We start from the raw sequence: 27,597 nt of genomic DNA, 5'->3' as shown, positions 1-27,597 counted from the left end.
TTACCTCCAGTGTAGGGTTTCCAGTTATAATACTTGCCCCGGAAAGGCATATTGTCAAAATCTGCACATTGCTTCTCTCGAAAATCACGGGCCCCTGAAGGACATGGCTAAAACATGAGACAAAAAAGTTTATTTATTCCAAATATAAACATGAAAAAAATGCTTAAATGCTTATACCACAACTACAATCACGCAAGAGATTAGAAGATGATTTCCTGCTTTGTCTTGTGGCTCCAATTCTGAAATTCGCTTTAGTAGTTTACAGTTGAAGTGTCTATTTTGCAACCATAGGCTGGCATAAAATAGCTGAAGTAATTTAAAGACAGGTAAGTGTTACGTAATAGTTTCCATAAAACTGGAAAATCAGAATCCTGTCAAACTATGCATCATAATCAATCCATCAGCTACCTCCTTACAAACACATTAAAAACAGCTGGAAAAAAATTTGGTAAGAACTGTAGGCTCAGTTATACTGTACTAAGCAGCTGTACTGAGACATGTTACTAAGACATCAAGAAAAAAATAAAGTATTTTCCTAGAGAGTTGTATCATTCCTGTTTACTTGTAGCCTTGACAAAAGTATTGTTTTAAGGCTGACACTGAGAACAGATAGCGTGCCCAGCTCTGATTGCTACCAGCCTCCAGGCATCAACAAACAAAAACTTACACTTATATTTTCATTGCTTTGCATTACCAATTACAAAACTCTAAGGTATCTTTTTTACTTGGAATGAGGGTAGATTTAAGTTAAATTAATCTTGAAAAGAATTAAAGAGAAAGAGAATTCTTTGCTATTTCTCATATTTTTCATCAGCAGATTCAAAGTAATAATGACAAGTAATCTTGAATCCACCCCCAGCACATTAAACATTGTTATCAATGTTTAAGTACCTGCTGAAATTACAAGCTTCATCAGACGGTATTTAAATACAGATTAAAATCATGTTTAGACTGGAAAAGAATTTGTTTGACAGACATCAGAGGTGTTAATAAATATTACTATTTTATCAGCAACAGAAGAATCCATATTATGGCAGTTCTCCTTGTCTTCCTATGTACCTAAGCCAGTCAGCACTTCTCAGGAATATGAAATGCATTCAAGTGAAAGGGTCTCTACGAACACGGATGCTAAAAATTTACTGCGCAATGCAAATATTAACATAATAATTATTATTCTCATTATACATTAATCAAGATCTTATAATAGCTAGCCCACGTGCAATAACTGCTTCTCTTTACTGGGTAAGATAGTGCACTTTTTTCATGCAGCTACAGTACATTGATAATTCTTGTCAAGCAACAGACTGCTTGTGTTTCCAGGCGCTCTTTTATGAGACTGCCAATCATGAGGCAGGACCTAGCAAATGTATGAGAACTTAAAATCAGGTCTGAAGAAGGTCCTGAGGAGAAGACGTTTTGAATTAAAAAAGTATTAACAAATTATTGAACCAATGCTGACACAACACCAAACATCTGTTTATCTTGAAGTTTGGGGTCAGGCAGACTTCAGTGATTGAACTCATTGTCCCCTATTACCAAACACCTCAGAGAAGATGAGAAGATGACAGTTCAAACTCAGATTTCAAGATGTAGCTTCTCATATGAATTCATTTTAGAAAAAAATTGTTTGAAAATATTAAAATTATGAAAGCAAGGAATAACTCCTGTGAACGTATGCATAATGAAAGGAACCAACAAGAACCATTTGCCTACATTCAATTAAGAGAAAGGACTGAAGGACAAGAAATTTATAGAAGTATGTATACACAGTTATATAAACAAAATATTCCCATAATTTGTAAGCAAACCATGCTTCTCATCATATATATAAAAAGGAGGCTTTTACAGTTTTAGAAGTAAATAAAATTTAAGATTTACATCCTTATATATATTACAAATCAATTACCTATTTCAACTGAGAAATACTGTGCTTTGTAACTTGATTAGCATTTTGTATTTTTTTTAATTAAAATACTTTAGGTGGAAAGATACATATTTCTTGTTAGAGATAGTGTGGTTGGTGGTAGAAAATAATTTTCTGGTGAGCATGTTCTTTCTACCACACTTTTGTTTCCAGAACTCATTAGCTAATGTTATTTTCTGCTGATCTCAATGTTTCCATTAGCAGATGCCCTTTGAATTCAAAAGTCATATATGGCTTTGGAAGCACTTGATGAGAAACAAGCCTAGTAGGAGCGTGTGTGCTGCTTCCAAAGGATTAAAATGGTCAAAAGAAAGGGCAACCAGAATTAACTTATCTCTGCAAGAAAAATGAAGTCAAAATGAAGAGGTTTTTGCATTATGAATAGTGGGAGCTTTAGGGAGTGCTATGTTGAAAATTACAGATGGGCAATGAATGCTGACACTGAAAAACAAACTTCAACAGAAAAGACGCAAAACCAACACATTTATTCATAAAAACAATAATGTATTTGCATGCTTTAAATGTTTACATTAATCCAACATACCATTCCATTAAAAATGTCAAGTACTAAGGACTATCATAAATCTTGAAACAAAATCTACTGGTCTCTGCAATTCTTTGAACGTCAATTGACGTTCATAATTTGACCTTATACATTCATATGGTGTCTGACCCCCTCAGTGGTAGGTCACTATTCAATGGGCTCAGCTCTAAAATTAAACTGCATGATCATTCTGGTAGTACAATAACCAGATGGCAAAAAAGCAGGTTTAGAATACATTTTCACAGAATGTATAAAAGTATTGTGTAACAGATTAGCACTGGATGTTTTAAAGTATAAAAAGTGTAAGAGGGCTTAAAAGTAGATTCATGGAGGACACTTTAATTTGTGGGACTTAATGTGGTGCAGTTAAGATGAGCAGCTCCAGAAATCTTTAGACACCCAGCTTCTGGAAACTCACTCATACAGTAAATCCATAGAAAAGTCAAGCCTTGGCTATCAAAAGCGTATAATTTTTTCCTTAAAAATCTGTTATTGGCCCCTGATGGGAGACAAGACAGTGGGCTAAACAGATTTTTGCTCTGTTGTGGAGCGCTCCTTGTTCACCTTTACCATGGAAGATCAAGCTGAACTTACTCCAGGCTCCAGTGCAAAGGCACCAGCTAAGCCCTACATTGAGACTGGGATTCTAAGATTTGGCAGAACATCTAGGGTGTCTGCAATATAGATGTGCCTTACAGGACAACTGTTTGCCAATTAAACGGAGAATCCACAGCTTCTCTGAACTGGGGAAAAAAATGCATCCATTGCTGCTAAAACATAAAAAAGTCAAGTTGATCACAGTGAAACAAAAATTACTTACGTCAGTATTACAGGAGCGATAGCGCTTTCTTTCTCCAAGACAATATTTGCCTCCACCTGAAGGCCTAGAGAAACACATATTATATGTTGGCATATACACAACTTCATGAGATATACTAATGCATTATTACTATTAATACAGATCCAAGAGATACATTTTATAAAAAGAAAAATAAAAGTACATGCAAGTTTTAATATGAGATTTTAAAATATTTCATTTGCAGATACAAAACAACACTCATATATTAATCTAGTCTGCATAAGTTCTAAGCGGTACGGTTTAACCGTATTTTGAACGTAGTAAAAAAAAAAGTTGGTTTTAATTATTTGCTAGCTTTATAAAATTAAGCTCAGTAGTTTAATTTTAGTGATACTTTTTTTCTTTTTAATCTTCTCATCTTACTTGTAAACCAGCAGACTGGTTTTATACCTGGAACCAGCAACGGCTGCACATTCTAGTTCAAGAATTTGATTCTGATTTGAAGTAATCAGTATTAAATCTGAGGGAACTCCAGATTCTTATTAGCGTAAGTAAGACATTTGGCTCTTAAATTCCCAAGCTGTTCAAGAACCTTATCTATCTTCCACAGAGGTCAAATAATGAAGTAACTTTACAATTAACCAGAAAGTAAATCAATACCTTTTTTCACACTACAGAAACACTATTTAACCAGAAAACAACATCCTTGAACCAACACAATTTTTATTTTCCTACTGCAGACATAACACTTCCCAAATGCATCTGCTCGTTAAACATTTAAAAAGCATACCGACCCAAATACATGGCGACAGAAGTATAAAAAAGAAAAATCTCAGGATATTATTCATGCTCCAAACAAACATCTCACTAGCATTTTTAAATACTGCTGTGAAAAAAATAATGAATTTAATTTATTATCCTCTCAGTAACATAGTCTGACATGTTATTGATGTATATGGATAACTTCTGCTTTTGGATTCAACGAGTAAGTAGTGATATTTGCCACATTAGATAGTTACTGCTAATGACAGGAGGCAAAGAGACCACCTTAAGCAGCTGTATTGTGACACTGTGGTGTCTGTCTTGCAGACTGCAGTGGAAAGCTGATGTACAGCCTGGCTTGCAAAACATGGATATTAAGCAACAAAAAACTGTACAGAGAGCAGAAGATAAGAAAGGAGTGGCAAAAGACACAGAATTTATTTTCATGAAAGAAACACAGAACGTTTTTAGAAAAAGTAGTCTTAAAAACCAATAGTGGAATAGGAAGGAAATAGGAATTACAGGGCATGACAAGAAGAGAGAATGGAGTAATAAAACTATCCTGCAAAGATCTAGGCTGTGATGAGGGAACCAGAACAGGTAAAAGTTGCAATAGAAAAAAGCAGTGATTCATTCAGGAAAGAACACCAATAGAAATAAGCACTCATCTGAGAATGACTAGTGACAGTGAGAGGAGCACTTACCTGACAGTAAGTGCTGGAACAATGCTCAGAATGTTGGAAAATAGACAGATCATAAGGCCAGTACAGATACACGCAACAGGTCAAGCTGTAGTGGAGAAGCTGGTCCCTCTTTAAACAGAGTAAATGGACCAATAGAGAGTAGTGGCAGAGAAGGAAATCGCTGAATTGTTTTAAGAGTCAGTGGGAAGTCACAACTTAAGTGTTGGACACGGCAGCACGTAAATGTATTGTATGAAATATAATACTACTACTGATGGTTTACTGTAACCAGTTATATGCAAAACATTGGAAATACTGTGGTGGGGTTTTTTAATAAGTAACTGGTAATTGCTATTTTATATCTTAGACAAGCATCAGAAGAAATATGCCCTAAGAAAGAAATGTACCTAAGGCATAATTTAAATATATATTGATGAACAGCAAGTTGCATAAAGAAAACTATTCTGGTTACTACTAAATATAAATCCAGCTATCTTTACTGTATATAAGATACACTAAAAATGTTAAAAGTATGTCTAGCGAACTTCTCCTGTTTAAGTGTTTCTGTCTGCTATTTCGAAGACAAATGTTGGCAAACTAGCAAAACATTTTTACAGATAACATGTGAAACCACAGTTTTGAATAGTTTCCAAATGTGTCTTTTCGTTGGCTCCGGCTTACTTTAGCTACTTACGCTGGACTGTCACAGTGTCTTATAGATGAGGAGACTCCTCCCCCGCAGGTCCTGCTGCACTCTCCCCATATTGACCACGGACCCCAACCGCCATCTATGCTCTGAGGCCAAGTGCCAAAAGGTACACACTCTCCCTGATAACACCACTGAAAGATTTCACAAAAAACCCATAAAATTAGTTTGCAGGCTGACAGAGTTATCAGGAGAGAAAAATATAAGGGTCAGACAATGACCAATTATAGGCATTAGCATTCCCTGTACAGATAACAAGACTAGTATTTTACTTTTTCCAGCCATGTTTAGACATTGGTGGGTGGGTGTGTGATTTGTTAAATGTCTCCACTAAGTCCTGAATTATAGGTCCCTAACACACACCAGAAGTTAAAGCAAGTTTAAAATAAAAATTTTCTCATTTTCTTCATACAGCCTCCTTAATGTTTCGCAATTAAGGAACTGCAAGTTGCTTACATTCTTTTAAACACTAAGATTCATTTCCAAGCTTGGTTTAGTAAAACACCCTCCCCACCTAGGATTCATGTAGGGGCTTCATTACACAAAATGAAAAATTCCCCTGATAGGATTTTTAAGAAAGTATTTCCATACATTTTAAAAAAGAAAATTTGGACAAGGTTACAATGGAAGAAGAATTTGCTACAGTATTTCATTTATACTAACACTACAGACATAATAAAAGGAGTGCCAAAGCATCAGACATGGTACAGAAAATCATTATATAATAGTGACTGGCCACTTGTTCAGGGACAGAACGAACATGCAAACTTCACTCATGCAAAAGCTTAAACTTTGCAAAACCGTTACTTAAATCAGACATACAAAATGATAAGCAATTCACAGAAATTATTAACTACTGAAAGAACTTTATCATTTTGTGCATCAGAAATATTTTCTAAATCATTCAGAAATAATCATGGAGCCCACAGTTTGATCCACATTCTGGTGTCTACTGCATCACTGAGAACTTGAAGCAGCTCTTTGTTACTATTTCAGGCTTAGGTGAGAGAGTAGCGCATGGACTCAGGTCTGCTGTGACCTGAATCTGTATATTTCACTTCCAAAAGGCGGCATACTGCTGTTTAACATCTCTGAATTCCTGTAACAGATATAGGACTGACCGTTTCCAAAAAGAAATCCAGACAACTTCTGCGTCCAAAATCAGCCATATGAATTTGACAAACACACTGACTCATGCACAGAAGACATGGACAGACAGACATATCCCTGTTCACCCAAAAACACTACTGGATGACTCAGTGTTGACTTCAGAGTAATTTGTATAGCAAAGCCAAACTTTCTCTTCTTCTAAGTCCTAAGGTTCACCTAAATCCTCAGTCTCGGCAATGTGGGACATATGTCACTCACAATGACTTGAATTGCTCTAGATTTTTCTGAAAGCACCTGAAAAGGTAATTTAAATTTCACTCATAATTAAAAGGAGTTTGATATGAACAAGGAGAGTACAGAGAGTTAGTCAAAGAAAATTAATAAAATTAATTATTTTTTCAATTGGAAATTTCATTTTGAATAAAAGGTACTTCCGGATTGTCAAATGTGTCAGAGTCTAAGTGTGTAACTCTCAAAGATGTACAATGAAATGATATATTGATATTAAAATTTGTAGCTTATCATCAGCAAAAGCTGATACAACAGCAAAACATCAGCTGATACATCAGCAAAAGCTGATACCTAGATACAACATACTTTTGCATACAAAAACATTGTAACATTTAACATAACCTTTCCTTATTGTATTAATTCCTTACTATTTCCACATTAAAAACTGAAACCTGTAACATTATTCTTCTAGCCATATCCATTCTTGTTTCTTCTCTCAAGACATTTTTATCCTCCGTGGCCTCTTTTTTTTCTGTATGTATTGTACCTGTTTTACAACACAGTTGTTACAATCCAAAACATTTCTGTTTATAGGCCTCATACTCCATCAGTTAAGGAAAAAAAACACGAAGCATTAATGTGTTTACAAAAAAGACAGGGCGGGTTATTTTAAATCTCAAGTTCAAAACGCATTGTCTTTTTCTACCAGGTCTTGGCAGGACAGAGTTCCCTCACAGCAGCCCGTATCATGCTGCATTTCAGGTTTGTGACCAGTGTGGATGACACACTAGTGTTCCAGCTATTGCAGAACAGTGCTTGCATACAATCAGAACTTTCTCAGTTTCTCAACCTGTCACCAAAGTGCGCAGGTTGGGAGTGGGCAGGAGCTTGGGAGGGGACAAAGCCAGGACTGCTGACCACAGGGTTATGTCACACCCTGTAACACCATACTTAGCAGCAAAGCTGGGGTAGGGGATAGTGTGCCTGAAGTAGCCACTGCTCACAGTCTGGTTGGGCAACAATCTGGTGGTAGTGAGTGGTTCCCTCTAATTTCTTGTTTGCTTTTTCCCTTTTTTTACCTTTCACTTAACTAAACAGTCTTTCACCCTTCTGATTCTCTCCCCTATCCCTGGGAATAAGGTGGGGTAAGTGAGTGAGTCACTGGGTGAGTGGTTAGCCGCTGGATGGGATCAACCCACCACACCATTCTTCAGAAAAAAAACCAAAGACACAAGGTTTCATGGACTTGTACTGAAAAAATTATGCTTTATTCTTCTTCGAGTTCTAAATTTACAGACTGGAGCAGGAATTCATCAGAGAAATGTACCCTTCATGTGGAGCTTCCCTTAAATCCAGACTATTACTGAATGTCTCCATAACACAATTCAGGCCACACAGTGAACTCACATTTTTAGTTAGCGTAGATATATCCAAATGGCACAGTGTTTTGATATGCCTCTAAGGGAAAAACTATGATGGAGAATTAAGTATTTATGTGAGCTACATCAGTGACTAAAATCACCTGGTTTTCTTCTCTTTACACTGATAAATTAAGTGATAAAAATTTTATTGACTAAATACAAAAATCTTCTTGCAGCATTCTATTAGAGATGCCACACAAGTACATGAACAGATATCTGATGTTGAAGTCAAAAGCTAAAAAATTAAAAGTAATGGGTATGCTACTAATTTAATTAAAAGTACATTATGCACACTACAAACATGTCAAAATCCAAGCTGAGAAATGCAGGACACTCAAGAGTTATAAATCCATAAGAATGCTAATATGCAAAACATCCCACTTCTATAAAATTATGAGTAATAGACAAGAGGTGGGTGCAATCATCAGCTTTATTTTTACAAAGCTGTGTAAAATCTCTGTAGTCTGTAATTTCCTCTGTCATGCAACCAGTGTTCTTCTACATTCCCATACTCCCCTGGAAAACCTCCTTAAATGGTGGATTTTTTTCTTCTACTGAAGTTAAATCTGAGGACTTTCTGCTTACTTCGATGTTGCTTCTTAATTTTCTAGTGAAAATTTATCTTTCACTAGAAGCCAGTGACACATAGAATCTCTGTCAGAGGAATTCAAAATTAATAAAGTCTTCATTATTTCTAATGGGACTGCAGAAATATACTTCCTCCACAAAAAAAATCTCATCTACTCTAATGAGATAAGAACTATTGAGTAACCTCTACATGAAGATAGAAGACAAGGTGACAGCTATTTTAGAAGAACAGTTCTTCATTAGAAGTTTAGAACTGAAATATTAATTCTTCTCTAACATTGAAAAAATAAAGTTCCATTAGTTCAACAGAAAGACAACGGTGATGCATTCGAATGCAAATGAAATGTGTAAAAACTTCTGTGAATAATGTAAGCAGTCTGAAATTTTTCGTGGTGAGGTGATTAACAACAAAATAAAATGATATTGTGGCACATTTGAGATCACTTTTATATGAGTATTAGCTCTTTGGCAGAATTAACACTTACAATAGTATGCTTTTAAGAAAAATCACACAGCAAGTACTCTAATATTGAGGAAAATTGATTTCACACTTTTTAAGAGGAAGAAAAATATTTATATAAATTTAAATTTAAACAACTTCTTTTCAGTCACTGACTCTACAATCATTTTGCAAGAAAATGTAATGTCCAATAACTTAAATTTATCTTATGTTAATATCCAAAGATAAATCATCCCACAATCTAGCTACATAAAACTATCCTTTCAGCACACTGTGTTTTCACTTTTTGCATGTTTGCCCCTCATTTACATCCCTAGCATAGATGTAAGTTATGATCTTAGAAAAGGGTTACCTTTTTTATTATGTGAAATTAAAACACAAAATAAGTATTCCTATCAATTTTGTCTTATTGTTTTATATGCACAATTTCCTCAGTGCATATCTATCAGCTAGTTTGCCTTCACAGACACATCTCTGGGTATACCAGAGAGAAACTTGATATATATTTAAATTTCTTATCACAAATTAGGAAAAAGTGTACCTTTCTGAACCCAGCCAATACATAAAACCCTTTACCAAAGCATGAACATATTAAAGCTTCAAAACAGAACTGATGTAACAGTTCCATCAGCAGTAATAAACCACTCTATTCTCTTTCCCCATATGCAGAAAAAAGATGAGTAATTTTTATGGAAAACATTCTAAAAATCTTTAGGTGTAGGCAGACATCTACCATGGACAATTTCAATCCAAAGGGTTGAAAGCCTGGTAGGTTTATACAACCAACCAAAAGAAGTTTTTATAATAGGCTGTTTTCATTGTAGAAATCCCTCCACATTCCGCCAAAAAGATGTTAGTGTACAATGCATTAAATTATGTTTTAATAGTTAAACCAAATTTACATGAGTAAATATCTAAATATGATTAAATACTCTAAGATCTTATTAGGTATTTAGAGCAGGAAATGTCATTTATTATGTATTTGGCCAGAGTCCAGCAAAATAGGGCTTAATTTGGTTGTGGCCTTTAGGCATGACTGCAATACAAATACAGCAATAATAATAACAACAACAATAATACCAAGGTATTACAGAACTTTAACCTATTAATTTCACCTTATTCTATGGTAAAGACAACTACGTATTTGGAAAGAGTTTGTGTTTTATTGTTTATTGCTACCAGAAACTATTAATTCACTGGAACCTCTGAGGCTTCAGTTTACAGACCCTATTCTCTGCTGTTAACAGACATCTGTGGTTAACAGGTAAAATGTAAAATTTTTTGTAAAATCTTTGTAATGTAAAATCTTTGTAAATTGGCATGGATTCTCTCATTTTCCTCTAAAATCTAACAATGGAACAAGACACTGATGACTGGAAAAAGACGTTTTGTAGAGAGCCAACTGATTAAAGCCTCTGACAAGTGAACATGGCACAGTGCCTAAAAGCATCTCAACTTGTAGTCTCATGGTTTAAAAAACATAAACTGAGGTAAAATACTCTTTGTCGTTGGTAAGGAGAGGTGGTTCCAAAATAAACCTAGACTGCTGATTTAAGAGCAGGGCTTCTAACATTTTCTAATATAAGGCAACATTTCTGGTACTATGAGAAGGTCTCTCTGTTTTCATCAGCTAACTCTAATCACTCTGTTTTCTTAAATGACCCCTTCAATAAATCTACTTCACACAGTTCACCAGTATTTCCAATCTCAGCACAGAAAGGCCATCAGAAGGATACTAGGTCACAGGCCCGGAATGAAGCCATCAACAAGCATTAATAAACTGTGACAGCTGCCCAAAAGCTTTCATTCTTGTTGTTTAAACATCAGATTGCAACTCAAAATGCACTGTTATCTTTGTTGAAACTAGCCCAGCGAGTACAGCAAAAGTCAGAATGAGAACAGACATCACTGGTCATTGTTAGGAAAAAAATCCAATCTGCAGCAGTAAATTCTCATGAACAGATGCAGCAATTCTTGGACTGATACTGGAAATTGTTTGATGTAACAACATTAATTAACAATATTCACTTTATACAAACCTGAATAAAATACATTACCTTGAAAAAGACATACAGAATTACTTTTTTCCCAAGTACATGTCTTGTAAATTAATTAAGATATTTTTCTCCCCTCTTTAAGATGTGCATAGATTTTGCCTTGTAACTGAGAAAGTCTTCTAATATTCTTGTCTGGAACTACTGATACACAGAGATCATTTTAAAATCAAAATTCTCATCTTCAGACATATACCATAGTGCTAGACTTATCTACTGCAACTTTGACTTACTGTATTTTTCTGTTAGGTAGAAGAGTTCATCTGACTGTACATCAAAATCCTACAGAGGTAAACAGTTATGCAAGCATAACTGAAGACTAAAAGAATAGTTCAAAGTCAAAACAGAAAGGTCACTGGAAAATATAGGCTTTTAGAAAACCCTTTTATTGAGGTAACATTTTTTCTACACACTTGCATGATTCAGCTTATATCTGAAGGAATAAAGATTGTTTTACCTTCTAACAAAATGACAGAATTCAGACCCTAGATTTATGTTACACATTTTCAAAATCCGTGGTAGACCTAAAGTTGTAACAGGCTTTTATAAAAGAGTGGTGTAAAATATAATAAAGAATAAACTAAAAGGGTTTCTACAAAAAAAATACTCAAAAAAAATACACAGAGAATGTAACAGATTTTGGTTGGGTTTTTTTTGTTGTTGTTCAAGGCTGCAGAGTTTCATAGCAAGGACAAATGTTTTATTAAAATACACATATAAAATAATTGTGAAATAATTCTGTAGGACACTTCCATGAGGATGGAATGTGTATTCTGAAATAGCAACTCTTTTTTTCGAACTGTTACAGTCGCTGTGAAATACTCTAATTTTCTAGTTCTATCTTCTTGTAGTCTTTGAGTAATAAACTGCTTCTACAAATAGTAAATCATTTCTACTCACCCCCTTTTCAATGCTCCCTGTTTGGCAAAGAGTACCTTCAGCTGCTGGAATGCTGTTGGTAACACAGCGGTTACTTTTGCTGAGGCACCAGAGCTCTCTACACACTTCCTAGGAAAGAAGGCAGAAGCAAGTTGGTCAGAATAAAACTATAACATTTCTATCAGTCCTTATGCACACATGTATACACAAATCTTTTTTTAATAGAGACTATTTAGAAGTGGGTTGCAGAAAGAAAGCTATAGATGGCAATGAAATATTCTGCAATTTTGAAGCTACTATATTTTGCCTAAGAATATTCTGTCAAAAAAAAAAAAGGATCTGGAAGCATCAAATTGTAGACAAGAATGTGTTACTTACACCTGCCATGCAAGCAATGTTTTAAAATTGCATTTTTATTGATTTGTCCTAACACTGGGCTTAGTATATTTTAGTGTTGCTATGAAAGTAGTCTTCAGATGCGCTGCAGTGTCTCCATTACTGTCACTGTCTGACTCAAAATTACCTTCTAAAATGGTTATTATTAATTTTGAAAAATGAAAAAGCAACAATTATTTTTACTCCTTTAGTAAAAACAAAGTTTTTGAGCTAAGACTACCTGCACACCTCTTCTGCAACACTTGCTAAAGCAGTGCATGTGTAGTTAGAACTTATTGAGCTATATACCAAAATACTTCCTTTAGGTTTTTAAAATTTGCAGCTGTTTTTTTATACATTTTTTAGCCTATCCTATTTTCCTGTATTGTCAGTGTTAAACAAACAGAAGTTTACAAATTGTCTTTTTTTCCTACCTTATTTTCTCATTTGGTTTTGCCTATTTATTAATTTAAATTAAGTCAGTTCTGTTGACATTGGAGATTCACTGTTAAAACTAGCTGGGAGTTGAAATTCATAATGTGGGTGTGATCCAAAGTTGGTTGAACACTGGAAATCTTCACGGTTGCTTCAGTTGCCCTTGAATTCGGCTGTGTATGCACAATAGAATCAGGAGTGGTTTGCTTTTGTGGCAAATAATCACTGACATGATAATCTTTGTTGTATTACTTTGGGATCTGTGCAGGAATTCAGAACATGCTTATACATTTTTCTATTTTTAAGTATTTTTTAAAATTTGGAATAGAATCATATAATTAAAATGACCTTATGGTAGTCATTAGCGTTTCATTTTATTTAACAGCTGCTTGAAATCATATCCTACAAAAAATCCTTGCATAAATTCTATGGCTGAACCTTGAAACAAAGAGAAAAAGGAAAAGACAGCGTGAATAAAGTAAAGTTATTATCCATTCCCTCCAAGTTCATTGTTTCTCTGAGGTAATGAATGAGTATCTGGTACCTAGACTATCTTTTTTATACACATCAACAGGAATAACTACTATGTTTTAGCCCAAAATTAATGTTTCTTGCATTGTACTGCATATACAAATTAAATTATTTATACATTACTCACTAGGAGCTGCACCAACAGTTCAACAGTAGAATCTTTTCTTGAAAATGCAACATTCTTTCCCAAGTTTAAAATCAGCTGGTGACATGATTGGCAAAAACAAAGTATTTTTTTTTAAATCCACTAAAAAAATAACATATAAGAATGGTCTGAAATCATAAGGAATAAGTAGTGATGATTTCTGGATTTCCATCCAATTTTCAACAATTAAGCTTAAGTTAGTTCATCCTGTTTAGTGTATAGCTCTATAAAAACAACCAAATTCTTAAGCCTCTTTTTAGGAGAAATACTGCCACTTGTAAAAGCATACCTGCACTCAATGCCGAACTTTCCAAATTAGTTTTTTTCACTGAAGAAATGCTAACATTTCTTAACTTAAATCTCTGAAAAAAATCACCATTTTATGGTCACTCAGCTGATAAATTTTTTGGATTAAGATACACACAAATAAACACATTATTTAAAATAAAACAAGCAGGAAATAACAAAAGATACACCACAAAGACTCTTGAAAAATATAACTAGGTTACAAACTTCACAGCCACTAAGGTGCTAAAATTCAACACTAAATCAATTTCACATCTAAATCAACCATGAATTCAAACTTCAATACAGTATGGATTTCAAAGTGAAAACCTAAGATGGGTTCGTTTCAGACACAGTATGAGGTGTTCCTGTCATAATCCTACCTTATTTACTTTAATCTGTAATTTACTTTCTCATTTTGTTGAGCAAAATTAGTGTAATTTACTTGTTCATGCTTCATGTGCGGTTTACATTGTCACACTAATTAGAAGTGTTAGACTGTGACAATTCTACTTGTGACCTATTTATTTCAGCTCTGATCAAGTTCAAATGTCTAAATTAACAGCTGTTGTGACTTTGTGAAGTTTGGTTCAAAGTTCTGAAAAAACAAAAATTCAGAAATAAGAAACAAAGATTTCAACCACTCCAATATAGACAAAAGCAAAAAATCAGATCTGGATAACAGTCTGGAGTTTTAAAACATCTACATTTCAAGATTATTTAAATCCAGAATTCTGTTTTTTGCTCCAGAGTTTATGTGTAAAATTCCACTTCTGATATGCCTACATAAGTATACCATCTATGTATTATCATATAATTGGAACATATCCACAAATGAGAGTATTTAACAATTTCCTTTCAATAGGATTCTTTCTGTATATTCAAGCTTCTCTGGGGCATTAGACTCCTCTAAATTCACTGAACTAATACCACTCAGACATTTTAATTCCAAACAAATAATCATCTGTACAGTGTGAATTAATGGATACAGCACTCCAAAACTATTTTATTCATTCATCTGTTTGTAGGATGATTCCAAGCACATCAACTCATCTCCCTGTCTCATAAAAAGAGAAAAATACTTATTTCTAAATTGCTTGGAAAAGCAGCATATCAGAACTAGCCATTATTACTGACATAGTCTGATAGTCCTTATTCAGACTTTAATTTCAGTAGGAGTTTGCCTCAATAAATCCCTGAAGACAAAATGATGGTAGTCTAAAATTACTATGGGCTTTAAAACACTATTACTATTTGAGCAAAAAACCTCTACTTAAATCAAAGGAGTTCTGTTTGAGACAGATATACAATATCCCAAAATCAACAGAATACTTCCTCATGGAAAACTATGCAAAGCATCAAAGATTTACAAAAATAACACGATGTATTGATTTGTAAAAGTAATTTATATTAAGCCCAAGAAATTAAAGGGGTTTTGTAACTTCTTTTAAATATAGCCAAACTTATTTAAATGACGATATTTTCCCCTGCTGTACTGCATTTAAAAGAAGTAGAATCTGAAATACATTCTCCATCACCCTATACACGAAACGAAAAATAACATTAACAGTCATTTGAAAACAAACAAGATACCTAAAAAGAAGTGAAAAATCCATCTGTGCTGTTACTTCATTAAATGAACATGGAATTATACCAGGTCCTGCTATGGCTATGTCTTCTTTATTTTCAGCTGACTTTCAAAAGTTAAACAAAGAAGTTCTGACTAAGGTTCATAAAGGTTTCTGTTCTCCAGCTGAACCCTACAAATCCTATACCTGGTACTACACTAGTTTCTTAGTTATTGATCTAAGGCATTTTCTTTACTACCACCGTTATCTGTAACCTCTCTAATCAATTGTTTTTCATAAGCTAGCCTTAAAAACATATAACAAACTACCCTGGAAAGGTCAGACCCAAAATCACCAATAGAAAGTATACTGCTTTTTTTCACACGCTCACACACGTATGCATGCACACTCACCCACCCACCAACATCAGGTGACCCTTCTAAGGTAACCTTTTCTTCACTGGAGTACACAGGATGAAGCTAACATATCTTTTGTCAACGTTATATTTGTTCAAATAATTTAATGGCTAAGAGAAAGAAGTATAAACTGAAAATTAATCAATGACCTCAAAGTCAGTCTCCGAATGTGTGGATTTAGTAACTACTAATTTGTAAAGCAAACAAGGGAAAGTTTTAAAAATCCAGGAAACATAAACTGAAGCTGAGGCCTTTCACAAGATCAAGACAAGATAGATGACAACCTGTAACGGTGTATCTTAGGGCTCCATGACTTCAGTTTGGAATTCGGATGCTTGTATTTGCAGTAAATTAAACAAAGCTGAAACCATCTAGAGAAAAAAACACAGCAAATCAAATTACCTTCTTTTTGCCTAAGTATTATAAATGATGGAGCCTCTTTCTGTTGCGTCATGCAGAGTTACATATAGGCATTTCAAATTATGTAACATCTAAGCATCCTAGATCATAATCATCCTAATTGGTTACAATACAGCACAATGACAACTCAGTAATATGAGCAAAGATCAAATTGCTGTGCTGTTCTTAATGTTTTCAACACTTGAAAGCCTCCAACAAAAGTTAGCAGTTTGGCCCATAATATTTAAAAAAATAAGATGGGAAATACATTCACAATGCATATTAAACTACAATAATTTGGGAGGTTTACCTTTTGTTCATAAAATTTTAAAATCTTAATTAGGTTTGTATGTTACTTCAGCATGTTTAATCCATAATATGCTGCACCTCTTGATGAGCAATTGCTAAAATAGAGCATAAAAATCATCAGCCTGAATTGTAACTTACAGTTCAGACCTGAAGAGCATCAACATAGAGTATTTTCCGCCTCATTGTTGAAGTACTGCTGACAACATGACTAAAACTAGAAGACACTAATTACAGGTGAACTCCAGAAGGTTCAAGGTTTTGTTCAGATAAGCACCCAAAAGTTACCATTTTAGTGCTCTACTACCAAATGCTCATTAAGTGGTGCAGCATGTTATGAATCACAACATGCTGAAAGAATGTGAAATAGAATCCAAATCTTAAATCTTACCTTTATATTATGTTACCAACATTCTTTCCTAAATATTGGGTGCTTATCTGAACCTTACAGAAACTACGGGAGCCCCACAAGGTCAATCACCTCCAAGTACCATGTTCCCTTTCAAACCCATGCAACCTATCCATCTTTATTCAAACAGCACTCCACTATCTGGAATCTCATTATTGCTTCTACTATCATCTAATACACTCCTCCTGCTTTGATCACCAGCTTCTCCTTTCATCTTTTTAACAGCTTTCATAAGATGCAGGCACAGAGGTGTTAACCTCTGTGTCTCTTGTGAAAGAGAGAGAAAGAGAAAAAAAAAAAAAGACAGAGAGGAGGAGAAAAAGAAGGGAGTTTGTAGACAAGATAGTCCTAAGAAAGAAAAAAGAGGACTACAGGAATTTATAAAAAAAAAGAATGTAAAACTACTTTAGGATTCAGACAGAGAAAAACTTCTGGGTTTTCCCTTGGTTATTCACATTATAATCTTAGAAAAAAGAGGGAACAAAATTCAGTTAATTACAATACAATCCTCTGAGTCCTTATGTAAGAAAAACTCAACATTTTAATCATTTGTAACACCAAAGGCCCGCACAGTAATGATGAGAGGTTTTTCAATTGACCAGCCAGACTTTAAAAAATAAAAAAAAAAAAGGAAAGGGTGATTAAAATGACAGAGTATATACCAGGGTCTTCAATTCTTTGCTTTGTCTACATGTACTTTTAATACCAGTTTGTAAGTCATGCAATATAAATCCATGCAATCAAACTACTTATGCTTGGCTAAGACCAAGTATAAACAACATAGCGATGGTATGATATATGAAGTTGGGGTAAAAAAAAAAGGCACTTTATGGTGAGTTAATAAGTATTATGTACAAATTCAACTGAATGGAAGCTTCTAGCCATAGTATCAACTGGTGATGGAACAAAAGGAAACTGGTAGCTCTGGTTCAAAGATACACCAATGGCTTCTCTGCCTCTCCTTGTGAAAAAAAGCCCAGCTTCCAGAATATGCTTCTACCTTCCTATAAAACCCCTGCATCAAGTTTAATACCTCTCTTTATTTAACTGGAGTAAACCACACCAATATTTAATTAAAAAAGTGACAGTTTGATTCATGAATATTAAAATTTTTATCACCCGATTACAAGGGTCAATTGCAATTCAGACTATTTTGCCCTAGTAGAAATATTGTAGAACCATTGTGTATAGTAATGTGTTTGCTCTCCTGGATTTGAAAGTCAGCTGACCAACACTGGTGGAAAAGCATAAAATGCAAAAGAATAGACCAAATAATTGTAAACTACTATCTCTGAAACTGGTTACTAGCAGCCAGCAGCTTCACAGATTGTAAAATGCAACACAGCAATATCAACCACATACATAAAGTATTAACTGCTTTTAAAATGTTTGAGGTTTTAGCTTCAGTCCTAAGAATACAGGGACCAGCTCTAAAGCAAAGCATTATTCTGAACCACAAAATCAGTAAGTTACAGTCACGCATATTCCAGTTATTATTCAAACTCAAAAGCAGACAAACTAAAAGTCAAGACTGGAATTCTTTCCTCAGTTAACCCAGAGACAGCCAACAGCCAACTGTTACTAGGCAGATACTCAAAGGAAAAGGAGGCAAAAAGACAATTATAAAGTTCTTACAATCACCTAAACAAAAGGATTGAAAAAGGTTCTGAACTACCAGAGTAACTGACATACAAACGGAGCAAAGAAATGAGACACACTTGACAATCAGCAGAAGAAAATCCACACTGCATCATCCTAGAAGATGTAGCATATCCCATAGCTACATAACAGGAATTAGCACTGTTTCTAACAACCTCAAAACTTCCACTGCAGTGATCCCAAACAGATACCTGAAAGCATACATTGTTTTTAGGAAAAAGATATGCATCAGTATGATATGGTGAAATTTCCACCATTACTATTTGGCTCACTGTAAGTTGTAAATTCAACCGTCTCCTGAATCTGAAAATATATCCTAAAAATGAAATATTTTAAATAGCTTGAGACGTTGCCTTTCACTTCTTTATTCAAAGTATCTATTTTTTCACCCAAATTCTGTAAAATTATCTCTGGTGGAAAGTATAGTATAAAGAACAATGCACATGTACCATTAGAAAGATCATTGTCTACTTGCTACTGTGTAGCTTTATTTTTTCAGCTCGAATATCCAAAGCATCGCTTTGAATTAGTGTCTGATAATGTGCTAAACAACACAGAAATATTTGACCAATGGCCACTATGCCTTTGTTAGGAAAGTTCTGTCAGTATGTGACTAAACAGTCTAATTAGACCTAGTGCTTAAAATAGCATCAGACCAACCATGAAGAAGCTCCTTTTAATGCCAAATTATCCCTTTGTCAGTAAACAAACACACAGAAAAGCAGAAACTTGAAGTCCGTTTAGTAATTGAATTCTGATGCTTTAACTGGTCAAACGCCTCTCCACGTAATTAACTTCAACTTCCTAAGTAAGAACAGGTTCAACTTTAGTTGTGCAAAAGTCATTGCAGAACTAGGACATGATCTATGATCAAAAGCAACAAACAGTTAAACTAAACATCCACAGGGAATGGATGAGGAAATACGGGAGAAAAGGCAAGGAACATAAATTAATATTAAAGCTAGATGGTTGAAAGAGGTAATTTTTCTGAAGGTTAGTAAGATTGTGGCAGTATTCCTAAAAAAAAAGAATGTGAAAATTTTCCAAGTAACATTAAAAACACTGATTATATGAACATGTACATCACAGCCCAAAGGAGACTTGTAAATTTTTTGCCTTTGAGAGCTCAACTGTTTCTTTTGTCATGTCTTGCCATCACAAATCAGTAAAGGTCATAAACAAGAGGAAAAAGCAAGCGATTTTCTCTCTGATTTCAGTCTGATTTAGAATTTATTTCCTTCTGGGTCACTATATTCCATGTCGGAAAACCTGTTCTACCAGACACTTCAAAAAAAAAAAAGAGTTATAAGAAGTGCTAGAAAGGAGTCAGCATACAAACTACGTTCAATGTCGAATAGTAATTTTTCACTATGTTTTTCCATCCATAGTTGCACATGTCTGCTTGAAAAAGATCAGTGAATTATTAATGGCATCTCCATGTGAGTAGTACATTGAAAAGAAATATCCAAAGCACTGATTGTTTACTTTTGATAATAAAAGAGTTCACAAGAGTATTCAATGTAGTTTGTCCTGGTATTTAGATATAGTTCCATTACTCAGTCCTAAAACCCTTTCATATATGAATAAGTCTTTCTTAAGTAGATATTTTTCATCTACACTACAATCTTCCAAAGGCCCTTTTTCCCCCCCTTCATAATTATCACTTCAAATCTGTATGATAATAATCATCATGGTCACATATTCAGAGCATTATGGCCATGGTGAATAATATTTTTAAATGCAGGTACTATTTTATATGCATATTATTTCTTAAGAGTGGATATTACTAGACTTCCACAACAACTTATTCATTAATATATGCAGTCTGAATACTATTATAAAAATAGGGTGGGTTTCTTTCCAAGACACTTAGAAGTTATGCTCAGATTGATAGCACACTGATGGAACACAATACCCTGTATCAATTCAGAGCACTGGTAATGAAGACATAACTTCATTTAACCACTGCCTCAGTTAAGAGTTGTCCTCTTTTCTGTAACTCTAAGGGAATTCCAAAAAAAGGCCTTTTAAAAAAAAAAGGCAAGCAGAAGGCAGAAAGCCAAGATTACCTACACATCTTCATTACTTCCGATTATTTGTGGTTTAGGAACTGGTTTAAGAATGTGTACTGTGCAGCATGATCATCACAACAATGGTTGCACAGTTCACTGGTGTTTTAAGAAACCCACATGTATGTGGAAAAGCCAGGTTTTGCACATTATGAACTTTCCAGTTTAATTTAAAATACAATACATCTCCAAAGGTTGTGCTATAAATCATGGATTAAATACCTGCAGACTTCCTTAGTCTGTAAATAAAAGAGTGAGTATGGTGAAAAATTGTAAGAAAAAAGAAAATTTTTAAGGAGGTATTACTTAGATGAAGGGACAGGAAATAGGGCCATTAAAAAACAGTGATGGGAAGTGAAAACTTACACAGGAACAATGAAGGCCAAAAGAGGCTTGATGAGGAATCAGGAGTAGAAGACCTAGTGAGCTAGTCAGCCAGCTACATAGCTTTTAAATCCTTTCCACAATGCAATCTGCCAAAGAGGCATCCCAGGAATAATACTGTATTTATCACCCCAAAGATACTGCAAACAGACTTTCTTTGTATTATTACATTCTTTTATTTGAATAATCTAAAAATTAAAAATTATTAAAACTATTTAATTTTAAACCACAAGATATATTCTCAAGGTTTATTTAGTGATGTCAGTCTCAGCTGACTATTTGATAACAATCACAGCAGAATGCATCCTTTGACTACATACTTTGGGCTGCAAGATTTTGAGTAAGTATTTATAACATACGACCTACATGTGCAGGTTTTTATTTCTACTGTAAATTTATTTACCTTAACTATTGCACAGTGGTACTTGAAGACAAATCTTTGCTAGTACTTTGCTATTCAGTATTATAGTCAGCTATCTAGCTTCATGTTCCTCTGTTCCCATAATCATAATTCATCTTTCCAAAAACATATCTGAATAATGTGAGAAACAATAAACTCAGTGTCACAGAAAAAAAGGAACAAAACAACCACCAAATAAGAAAATAAAATCAGATCTGACCAATTAATACAAGTATAAAAGTAACTTCAAAATGTAGCTTTATATTGAAAGGTTAAAGCCAACACAACAGATTTCATGTTTCAAGCTTAATACAACAGGAATCTGATCTCAATTAACTGAAATCAGGGAAAATTCTCTATTACACTTTACAAGGAGCAGGATTGTGTGTGCTGGGCTCTTTTTTTCCCCTATAATTAAAGAACGCCTTTCCCAGCTCATTGTTACCCACACATTTTAGTGTACAGTACACAAAAATGACTCAAGCAAAAGATGCAGCATAAGGATTAAAATGAACCCTTTGCTCATGAATAATGGCACCAGACATGCTACTTGGAAATCTGTAACCCCCTACTACAACTAACTAAAGATTTATGTTATAAAGGAATATATACAAATTACTAAGAAAAACACTGAGCATAAGGATTAAGACTTCTTACCCCATATTTACATTGGCGAGATGTTGCTCCATACTGGAAGCGACACTGTTCATCAGCATCATACACCTGACCTGGGGCCACAGCTGGATAAAGAAAGTCACGCTTGGGAGGCTCATTATCAAGGCAAGTACCACGGCCCGAACTGTTCAACATAAAGGACCAAATCAATTAGGAATTCTACTGACTGTAAATCACAGTAATGATATTATGTATCTAGTTCTTACTTTTAACAGCACTGGGTGTGAAACAAGTAGGATTACAATAAACAAACAGTAAGATGATACACCCATAGTAACAAGAGAAAATATTTAGAAGTAATTAAGAAATTAATTTTTCATCATTATTATTAACAAAAATGCTTATTTTAGATTATGAAATAATTTCATGAATTATACTTTTTAAAAATGTGATAATTTCTGAGCCACACAAGACTGATTTTCATTTTGGTTTAGGATTCCTATTTGTTTTCACTGAAGAACAACTACATGTGGTCATAGAATGAAAAATAAACAAATTAAGCAAACCCAAGAAATTCAGAAATTAATAATAATCCTCCTGATCCTTCAAACAGCTAAGCCCAATTCTATAGATATGAGCAGCTCAATTAGTTTATGTAAAACTAAAACACATTTGAGTTTCAACATGACAAAATATTTATAGGATTAGGACCTCAACATGCAAGTTCTTCTTCCATTTGAGTGACGAAAATGGTTACAGTGGTAAATATTCTGCAGGATCTTCAAATTTGCTTATACTAGGGTGAGTGAAAAAATTTCTATGAATCCAAGATCTTTTCCACTGTATTAATAATATTTAGTCTTTAAAAATTCATGTTAGAACCAAGACAATCATCTTTGAAAACTTCAGTATTTTCTTCTTTTATATTTTGTTCAGCGGACGACTTTTTTGTCCAAAATATGCCCATATTCAACCACAATATTTTACTGTAGTGGAATAAATAACAGAGAAAGCCAAATGCAGATGGAGTTCTGTTTAGAAAACTTTGTATTTTACTAAACATAATTATTCAGTTTTATTTGGTCAGTGTGCATAAAAGAGGACAGATGCTTTTTTACTTTCATTTCACTTGTGAATAAGTGAGGATTTTCAAGGAATTCTTATGCCAACACTTAAAATATTTTTCCGACATTCCTACCAATTTTGCCAGCACTTATGTTCTGTTTTTTCCCAAATCTTTTCCATGCACCTTGCCAAAGGAACATAATTTCAGAAGTGAACGTTCTACACTGCTTTTTTTGAGATTTCCAATTTTCTATAGTTTTCATCTGCAGATAAAAACAGAGCAAAAAAAGCCTCTCGTAACTACACATTTTACGTTCTCATTTTAACCCTACTTTATTTAAGTCTTTGAAATACTACAAAAGATCCTTTGGAAAAACAAAGAAACAAATAACTGCCAACCATTTCAGAAGGCAGCAAGTAGTAACTATTGCAAGAACTAGGTAAATACTGAAAAAATACAGTATTTGGTGACTAATTCCAAGGAATTCAGTGCGATTTACCTGCACACACAACCACACCCACGTATCCTGTCAGCTAAAATCTACCTTCAAAACTTCCCTGAATCTGTGTGGTTCTGGCATTAAAAAAATAATGTATTTTCCCCTTTATTCCAGGTAATTACTGCAAGTAGATATATATATTCTAATAGCAGAAGCTGGGAAAACATCCTTCATTCTTTTGAAATATTTCAGAGTTGTGTTTTGTGTGTATGAGGAGTACATGTTAGTAATTCCAGTGTGAAAATAACTCAAATACAATCTGATTTTTCTGTAATGTCTGGAATAAACTGCAGACAGAATCTTTGCTTAAACAAGCAGTGAGAAGTTTAGGATTTGGCATCAGCTTGAGCTAGTATTGCCGTATTATGGGAACATTTCCATAGATTTCCAATAGTACCGAGTTTAAAAGATCACTGCAAAGTGACTGAAGTCTATACCCACTCCAAAAGACATGTAATTGCAGAAATGCAAGTCAAAAATCCTTGTACTAAATACAAAAATACAACTCTTCTGCTCTAATAACAGGATTCTCACCATAATTAAATATTGTTGTAGTAGTAAAAAAATGAGAAAATGAATACTGAGAAGTCATTCACTTGTTAGCTACTAGATTGAAAATCTTTCTTGCTTTCCTTCTATTTCAGTTCTATTATTTATCCCAAGTAGTTGAACAAAACTGATCTCCGATACTGTATTGTGTGAACTGAAGTATCATGGAAAAGAAATGGCATGTGTTATAAAACGCTTTAATAAAACCAGAGACTTTCCATTAGTTATGAAAGGTCTGACCAAAGCTGTGCAAAGGATGAATATGGACCAAGGACCATATAACCTTTCCAGAAAACTTCTACAAGGCTTCAGAATGGTGCAATACTCTTGAGCCTATATCCTCCTTCTTATCTCTTTCTCTTTGCTCCACCAAAGCGAAACTCAGAGAGTTGAGAAAAAAATTTCGGCTAACTCTAGGGGAATGAACCAAAAGGGTCCAAGGAGAATAACAGTTTTGGAGCACTCCATAAACAGAGATCTAATGGTTAGTCAGGCCTACAAAAGTGGAAAAAAGCTGTTTGTGTACACGTAAAAAAAGATAGGAAAAGAATGCCCAAATACTTTCAGATCACCAATTTTAGAAAATTCCTACTCACAATTACTTTTGTGCTTTGTGATTTTATCTTATACAGGAAGCATATACCAAGTCAAAAAATCTACAGGATATACCTGCAGAGCATTTACATTTCTGAACACGGGGTAGACAAATCTTTAGAATCTGAAATACAAATAAGATGATCTCAAAGTGATCCTTACAGTCTATTATTCTATAAGGTACTACTAAGTACTAAGTACTTAGTACTTAGTACTTAGTACTTAGTACTTAGTAGTACTACTGAGTACTAAGTACTCAAAGACTTTAGCATTCTCCTAATTTGTGGTTGATTTCATGACATTTTATGGGACAATAGTGGAACTTAATTATAAAATAGCTAAGCTTGATGTTATTTCATCCCAGTATTCCAGTGTAGTGTCTCTAGAGATCATTTTAAAACACTCTACAATATAATTTAAACATTTTTTTGTATTTTAATATCACAGAATAGCAAATTATTCTTCTCTTTGGAAGGGTATCAAGGGTACTAGAACATTCTATAGAAGTTTCAGATCTCAGACACGCTGTCACTGCTAAGTGCTCAACTAAATTAACAGCAACCAGGGATTAAATGTTTCTAAATCTTTACAGGTTGAACAATGCAAAACCTCTGCACAAATATCACTGCTGTATCCAAGGTCAAAAAAGAGAAAAAGCAAGAACCACGGGTGTAGATATCTCAGGGACTATGTTCCTATTGCAGTATCTATTCCCAAATATCTCAGCAACTTACACAGTACCATACAAATCCTTCAATGGTTGAACAAAATATACCAGAACACTGGCTCTGAAAATAGATTTTGAATGTTACAGAATAGCTTCATTTGTAATAATGACATGGACTATAAAGAAAGCTACATTCAATGATGATAAATTGAATTAATTATTAATATTTGTGAATATCTGTTATAGCTAAACAATTAAATACATAAATATACTGACAGTATACGTTTTATCTAACTCTGATACCAAATTACACATATAATGAAAAAGCAATAGTAAAAATTATTAACAATAAACATAGAGCATTTCTACATATACATATTAATAAAACCATGAATTATTTACATGTAAGGCTCCTAACAGAATCCTTGCTGCATATTTATGAATAAAAACTGATTTTAGAGAGCACCAGGATATATTTCTCTACAGGTTACAAAAGCTGCTTTACTTGACATTAACGAAAAAACTCTGCAGATTGCTCAAGACTACAGATAATCACATAAATATCTGCAGAATCAGGACATAAATAACAGAAATGTGATTTGGAGTGGTATGTTTAAAATTGAAATTATCTTGAATATAATTACTAAATGAAAACATGCTTGTATATTAGGGAAATTCAGATGCAACAATCATGTCCTGATAAGAATCTACTTCTTTCCAATCTTTTGTGCAAGGCTCACTCTACATCTTATTATTGCTATTTCATAGCAAAGACTCTCTAATTTCGCACCATCTTTTCATCACACTCAATTTTTCTTTTGCTGCTGGTAGTAATTTGCTATTTCTTTAATGCATAGTTTTCTCCAAACTTTCCTGTGTTCTAAAGCATTATTTTATTCACCCAGCAGTCATATTAAGTCAAATCTATTGGTTCATCTATAAAAACCATGCCTCTACCAAAATCTGGTCTTAACAATTTGTGAGATACTAAGCTATAAAATACTGGACCAATCATTTATTTCATCAAACACTCTACAAATAGAATAATTAATGAAAATCTGCTGATGATTCTGCCCTTCACAAGGGCCTAGATACAGAGTAATACTTGCAAAGTCAACACGCAAAACCACACTGCCACCCCAAGATCACAGAAATGCTTGGGTCTTCTTTTAACTAGGTAGCTTTTTAAGTAAAACACAAGTTTCAGAAATTTACAGCAAATGAGGAACACGTTTTTTATTCAGTTACCTGCTAGGAAAAAAAAAATCCTAGTATATTTTAAAGAAAAAAGAAGCAAATTATAATCCAAAGTTTATCTATATAATACTGTAGATCTGTAGAGAAAGATATGAAATTTTTATGTGATTCATGTGATCTTTCAAAACTAGTCTTGGCTTATCCTTTTTTTTAGAAGTTACTTTACATTTCTGGAGTACCAGGGAACTGCCATAGATAGCATATGAGGCATATATAGATGTATCCTACATGTATCCTGCATATCCACTTGTACGTTTAAGATTCTTGGTTAGATGACGTCTGCACCAGAACACTGAATACCTTTTTTTATATTGTCTGCATGGGCTTGCTTGGACCAAGGTAGTTTTGGCTCCCTTCCAGACAGAGAAAGGTGTAGTCCAATATCTAAATCCTGCCGTAGGGCAATTGTAGAGACTCTCGAAGAATTTCCTGTGATAGATCTTATTCAAATAGTTTAAAGACTCTTGGTTACCCTCCATCTTCGAAAGACTTTGAAAGACAGAGTTGGTCATTTGGTTTCTTCTAACACCTTCTCCTATCTGATACTGACAAGATAAATGAACTATGATCCCAGAAATCACGTAGTTTTTGTCATAACAAAACACAGAAGTAACTGAACAAAGAATTTTAAGTAGAAAGTTCTCTTATCTACATCTAGGTATCTGCATGGCTCCACAGGTATACTGTATAAATATATGCTGAATATAATGAAACTTGCAGGTTTTATATATATATAATATATATATGCTGCATTGAATGAAATTTATATTAATTGGTATTCAGTCACAAAAAATAATTTTAGGGTTGG

General features: G+C 34.0%; 1 protein-coding gene across 1 annotated transcript in view; it reads right to left on the bottom strand.

The window, feature by feature from the left end:
* ADAMTS6 (ADAM metallopeptidase with thrombospondin type 1 motif 6) overlaps positions 1 to 27,597 on the bottom strand; it is a 147,997-nt gene that overhangs the window by 37,999 nt on the left and 82,401 nt on the right. The window contains exons 11-15 of the mRNA XM_008924697.2: positions 22,200 to 22,341; positions 12,183 to 12,290; positions 5,407 to 5,552; positions 3,289 to 3,352; positions 5 to 107 (exon numbers count right to left, since the gene is read on the bottom strand). Of these exons, the coding sequence (XP_008922945.1) occupies positions 5 to 107; positions 3,289 to 3,352; positions 5,407 to 5,552; positions 12,183 to 12,290; positions 22,200 to 22,341 (563 nt within the window). The remainder of the gene's footprint in view (positions 1 to 4; positions 108 to 3,288; positions 3,353 to 5,406; positions 5,553 to 12,182; positions 12,291 to 22,199; positions 22,342 to 27,597) is intronic.

This window comes from Manacus vitellinus, unplaced genomic scaffold (genome assembly GCF_001715985.3).
Source record: "Manacus vitellinus isolate BGI_N305 unplaced genomic scaffold, ASM171598v3 scaffold_18_pilon, whole genome shotgun sequence".
NCBI lineage: Eukaryota > Metazoa > Chordata > Aves > Passeriformes > Pipridae > Manacus > Manacus vitellinus.
Note: the sequence above shows the minus strand (reverse complement) of the source record. Positions and strands in the feature narration are given on the sequence as shown.